At 48.3% G+C, this 6,000-nt stretch overlaps 1 protein-coding gene across 1 annotated transcript in view; it reads left to right on the top strand.

The window, feature by feature from the left end:
* The window catches only part of LIN28A (lin-28 RNA binding posttranscriptional regulator A), a 58,037-nt gene extending 53,560 nt beyond the window's left edge, over window positions 1–4,477 (top strand). The window contains exon 4 of the mRNA XM_084814408.1: window positions 2,389–4,477. Coding sequence (XP_084670534.1) covers window positions 2,389–2,602 — 214 coding nt within the window. The 3' untranslated portion in view covers window positions 2,603–4,477. The remainder of the gene's footprint in view (window positions 1–2,388) is intronic.
* Window positions 4,478–6,000: the final 1,523 nt, after the last annotated feature.

A 6,000-nucleotide genomic window follows, 5' to 3' on the forward strand; every position in this document is an offset into this window, starting at 1 on the left:
GGGAGGAGTTTGAGATATTTTACCTGCTGAAACGGCCTGTTCCAGGCAACCAGTAAAGGTCCAGGAGCCATAATGCTGCGAGGTTAGCCATCCATGCCATGTGTTCTCCAGATTTGTAAATCCCCCTATGTCTATGGGGAGGGAGAGCCTTACCTGTGTTGCCATTTCTGTGATTGCCTTTGCATTTAACAATACCGTAGTCACAACCTGCACTACTCTTGACTGTTGGCGGCTGTCTAAAATCTTAAACTGATGTCTGGAGAACCTGGAGTTCTTTTACTGCATATGGCAGGGCAATAAGGTTGGGAGGATGTATACATGCAACATTTGTGCTATATCATAGAATGGTTGGGTTGGAAGGGGCCTATAAGACCATCGAGTCCAACCCCTGCTCAATGCAGGAGTCCCAAGTCAAAGCATCCCTGCCAGGTAGCTGTCCAGCCTCGTCCTGAATGCCTCCAGTGTGGGAGAGCCCACCACCTCCCTAGGGAATTTTGGTTCCATTGTTGTATTGCTCTAACAGTCAGGAATTTTTTCCTGATGTTCAGCTGGAATCTGAACATCATGGAGTTATAACCCCCTGCTCTTGAAGAATGTCCCCTGGCACATGGAGGTGAACAAATGTGGTCTTAAATCAGCCTTTCCCAGCCTGGTGCTCCCCAGGTTTGTTGTACTACAACTTCCATTATCCCCAGCCTGCTTTAAATCCTCATCCTCACCACTAGGGATGTGCGAACCCATCCTAGCTTGGGTTCTCCAGGCGCCCGCCAAAGCGATGCCCCCAGCCGAACCCACACTCGGGTCCCCATGAGCACGGCAAGTCACCTGCACTCACCCCGGGCCCATCTGGCGAGTGCCTGCTATTTTGCCCCCCCCCCCCTTAACAAAAAAAAGGGAGCTTAAAAAATTCACATATTTAAATATGCGTAGTTTGTGGCCGGGAAAGCTTAATGTGCACAGTATTAGATGCCAATAATACTGTGCACATTAAGCTTTCCCAGCCCCAAACTGTGCATATTTAAATATGCACATTTTTAAGCTCCCTTTTTTCTATAAAAAAACAACGGCAAAATGGTGGGCGCTTGCTGGACAGGTTGGGGTGAGTCCAGGAGGTGAGCCAGGACGAGTGAGGGGAGGGGCTTGGCGGGTGCAGTCTGGGGGTTGTGGGAGAGCAGGGGCGACAGACTCCCAGACCCAGTCAGGCATCTGCGACATCCCTACACATATCTATCTTGCATTCCCGCAGGAGTTTTAAACAGCTGGGATCTCTGACTGGTTATTAGCAGTGTGATGGCAGAGCAGGGTTGCCCCCTCGTGGTGTTCATATGCATTCTTCACTCATGTTAAATGCATCATGCGCTCTTAATTTTTCTATGCTCCTGTTTTGGTAGAAAGACACACACCTATGCATGCACGCCTGAGACAATGCATTCTGCTTCAGTTTTGGCTTATTCAAGGATTTGGTGTGTTTTTTTAAATTACTAAAATTGAGGGGAAATGGAAGTGGGGATTGGAAGGCTGGTAGGAATGAGGGATATTGGCCATGTGGGGGTGGGCACAGAGGGCCATGAAGGTCTCCGATTTGTACATAACAATATTTTATACATGGATCCGCATGTGTGTTTTGGGATGCATGACCAGTGATGGGGCTAGATCTCATTAACAAAAGCAAAATTCTCAAGTGCCCTTACAAAAATACAGATCTTGGAGGAGTCAGCTGCAGTATGGAGGGAACAGCAACAATTAAATCAGCTTCAAGCTGGCTTAGGGCAGAATCTGGCACTCAAGATAGGCCGGCTGAGGGGCTACAGCAGGGACGGGGAACCCACCAGGGCCTGCCCCTCCCAAAGCTGCAAACCATCATTTTGTGTCATCCATAATTTGATGGTTTCCCAATGTTTGCATGTTTTCCCCCCATTCTAAAGGGCTGAAATGCCTCTCCTAAATCTTAGTTATTGGCAGTATGCTGGTATTTTTAATATGTTGGCCCTGCCCTGCTTTGCCTTCAGCTTCGCCCACCACTGGAATGCAGCCCGCAGCAACTTCTCCGCGATTGAATTAGGCCCTCTGGCTGAAAGCGATTTGACAGCTCTGATTTTAAGGGTGCGATCCTATACATGTTTAGACAGAAAAAGGTCCTACAATTCCCAGTATTCTCCACCTAGCATGGCTGACTGAGGAATGCTGGGATTTGTAAGGCTTTTCTTGGTCTAAACATGCATAGGATTGTGCCTTAAATTCTTTGAATTAATATGGTCTCTTGTGGTTTAATTATACTATTTTTTTTCTTAGTAAAGAGCCGGTTGGGGCTTCCTGTGGCCTTTAACAAATACCCTTAACCAAACCCCTGCCCTCATCTCCTCCCTCCCTCCTCTTTCTCCTTCCCAGATGCTACAACTGCGGCGGCCTCGATCATCATGCCAAAGAATGCAAGCTCCCTCCGCAGCCCAAGAAATGCCACTTCTGCCAAAGCATCGCCCACATGGTGGCTAATTGCCCCGTCAAAACGCAGCAGTTGCCCAGTTCTCAGGGAAAGCCTGCCTACTTCCGGGAGGAGGAGGAAATGCACAGCTCACCCCTTCTTCCCGAAACCAGGGAATGATGTCGGGGAAATCAGGAGGGGGTGATCGACCAGATCGATAGGCTTCAGGGCATCAAGTCAACAAAAAGGGGGAGCAGCAAACAGCCTCAGCCTCTAGGCTTAGGAAGGGCAGGCAATGGGCAGGAGGGCAGCAGCTGGTAAAACGTGTAAGAGTTTGGCAGCGGGAAAGGTTGGGGAGGCCGAATGTGCATGCAGACAGCACCTTCGCCACCTTTGCATTGGGCACCAATCCAAATATTGTTCCAAGGCATCTTATTAAAAAAAAAGGTGAAATATCTGGATCTCAGTGACCTGGTTCGCATGTAATGAGAAGCTACCATGGGTGAATCTCCCTATGGAATTTGTTTTTGCAGCAGTCGTTGCCATCGCTGTAGCTTGTCGTTACATGCAAACCCGGTGAGGGTGGGTTGTTAGAGTGGTTGACAAGCCCCCCCAGAACCCTAAAACAGCCCATGAGTTCTGAGTGGCTTGTCAAACAGCCCAACAACCCACCCTCTCCGGGTTTGCACATAATGACAAGCTATGGCATGCCATGGCTCAAATATTCAAAATGGTGGCTGCCGCCGCAACAAAAAACTCTGCAGAGAATTTCACCCACCATGGCTTCTCACTGTGTGCAAACTGGGCCTGTGTGTGTGTGTGTGTGTGTGTGTGTGTGTGATATTTGAACATACGGATAAGGCAGCTGAGACAGATAATTTTTCCCAGTCCTCCAGCCCCTTTTGTGGCTGTATTTCTAAGGAAATATTGGGAGGAAGGAGAGAGAGAGTGAGAGAGAGAGAGCGCAATCATAATAGCAGCCTTCCTCAACTGGGCTCCCTCTAGATGTGTTAGACTACAACTCCCCCCATCCACGACCAGTGCTTGCTAGGGATGATCGGAGTTGTGGTCCAAGACATCTGGGGGGCGCCTGGTTGGGGAGAGCTGCGATACAGCATTACACTCTCCCAAAATCAAAATTTTAGTCACTAAAACAACTGGCAGGAATGCCCACCCCGCTTCAAGAGACATCAAGGCCCGAGGAATTAGGGAAAGATGGTTCAGGAGCCTGCCCTAAGAATTCATATAAACTTCAGGTCTTTGGGGACCACAGTATTGTGGCCTCTGTTTTTCTGCTTGGATATGGTCACCCTAATTTCCTAGCGAGGGATTAGGGCCTAAACCTTTCCCCTACCTCTATTTGTGCTGGGATTTGCCTTGTCCATGTGGAAAGCTTTGGGACTCAGGCCATTGAGGAAATGTTGGTCACCTCGTATGGTGTGTTAATGGGTTTTTTAAAAACAACAACAACAACAATCATTTCCTCCTGGCCAACACTTCTTCGCAAGCCAGAGGCTTGTGCTCACTGCCAAAACAGGCCTGAGGCCTAGATTTGGCCTTGCCTTTCTTTGGTGTAGAAATGTTCCTTCACACATACACTGCAGTAAACACACGCATGCACATGCCCCATGAATTTGGCTTATTACTGACAGTTCGGGGTTCACAGAAGCCTTGCAGAAAATTCAGCATATGATCCACAATACTCAATTTAAGCACACGGGCTCCGAGTTTGAATCTTCCCTGTTTCTCTTTTGAAAGCCCGCCAATCAGGGAAAAGGCTGCTGCTCCCTTGCCCTGCCTGGTTTCCCTACCTCTGCCTTTTAATTTATTTTGTTCCCGCGGACAGCTGGACTTGCCGTGCGAGCCACGGGAGGGGGGTAGGCCTTCCCCTCTGCTCTGAAGCCGTGATGTGAAACCTGCACTATGACGTGCGTGTATGACGTATCTTTGGGTTCGTTTTTCTTTTCTTTTTGGTAAATGTTCCTTGGTCGTCGCTGTTGTTATTTTTTTAAGTATAAATATTCTTTTTTGTATTTTTGTATATTTTAATCTTTTAAGAGAAAAAAAAGGAAGAAAAAGAAGAAGAAAAAAGAGAGAACACGATTACTGCAATCTATTCTCAGGTATTCTTGCACATCTCAGGGATAGAAGAACCTCAGCAGCCTCTGGGGCTGAACAGATTGGAACTGAGTGACTTTTTACAATTTTCAGCATTGTTAAGTGTAACAGCACAAAGAACAAAAACGTTTTTTTTAAAAGTTATAGTTCTACCTTCCTGTCTCTAAGTGTGGGTGGAACAATGTTTTGGGACACTGTATTTGAATAGATTTCTTCTTTCCCCTCTCACTGTATTCATGTGGATAGGAAAAAATTTGGGCCACACTCTGGTAGGAAGTTGGCCACTGCGATAACATGTTTGCTTCCTTCTGGATTGTGCCCATGGACTGCTTAGTAGAGGGGTGTCGAACCTCTTTCAGCCCAGGGCCGAATTCTATTTTAGAGAAGCTCTTGGGGGCTGCATTCCGGTGGTGGGCGGGCCCAAAGGCAAAAGGGGGCAGGGCTAAAATTGCCCCAAAGACCAGCATATTTTAGATTAAAGCTCTTACTGCCAGCAACTACATCTTAGGCATTTCAGCATTTGAGAATGGCGAGGAAAACTGCAAAAGATGGAAAGCCACCAAATGATTGGCAGTTGGGAGAAAGTGGAGGGGCTAAAGGTAAATAAGATGAGAGCAAGGCCAACAGCTATCAAGCTTGGGCAAAACCATTTGTGTTCCACCACTATTTCAGTGTCTGGGCAGGACCCCCACCACTCCCCATCTCTGGTCCCAGACATTCATCCGTCCTTAAAATTCTCGGCATCTCTTTTCTTGCCTGATAGCCACATCTGCATCTCATTATCACCAGAATCACACATCTTTCTTCCACTCTCATGAAATTTAGAGTCAACGGTGGCTTTCTACATAGAAAGATGAGTTGGCAATTTTTGAGTGCTGTTGAAGGGTGACAGAGTGGGAGACTGGCAGATCTGACCCGCAATCCATCAGGAAGTTCTCTTGCATGAGCTGTGTCGAACCATATCTCGCAAAGCTCTGTTTCAGTGAGGCTGGCATTGGGAGATCTTCCCTCTGGATTGTGCGCCATGTTGATTTAGTGCAAGGCAGCGACCCTACCATTTTGTGGGTTCAGGCGCCCACATCCGTTAGCAGAGTGGGAGGAGCGGCAAATTGCATCATTCTCCCCCCGCCCAGAGGGCCTGCTGCTACCTCCCTGCCGCCTCCAGCAGATGTTTAAACAGCCCTGCCAGCCGCTGTCCCCCTGTGGCATTTGCCACAGCAAGAGAGCAGCTGGTGGGGCTCCCTGGAGCAACCTCCTGCAACGCGCTGCCATTCCCCTTCCGGTGTGTGGAAAGGGGTGCAAGGCGGAAGTTGGCCAGGTGGCAGCAGCAACATAGTGTTCTTGCCTGAGGCGTTGGGATACATTGGGCCCGGCCGGGTGTAAGGGTTAGGGTGCAATTTGGATTTTTTGCTTCAGACACCAAAATGCTTTCAGCTGGTATTTTATCTTTGCAAGTGTGC

This window comes from Heloderma suspectum, chromosome 10, assembly GCF_057233095.1.
Source record: "Heloderma suspectum isolate Gila_16-S chromosome 10, 16-S_ref, whole genome shotgun sequence".
Lineage (NCBI taxonomy): Eukaryota > Metazoa > Chordata > Lepidosauria > Squamata > Helodermatidae > Heloderma > Heloderma suspectum.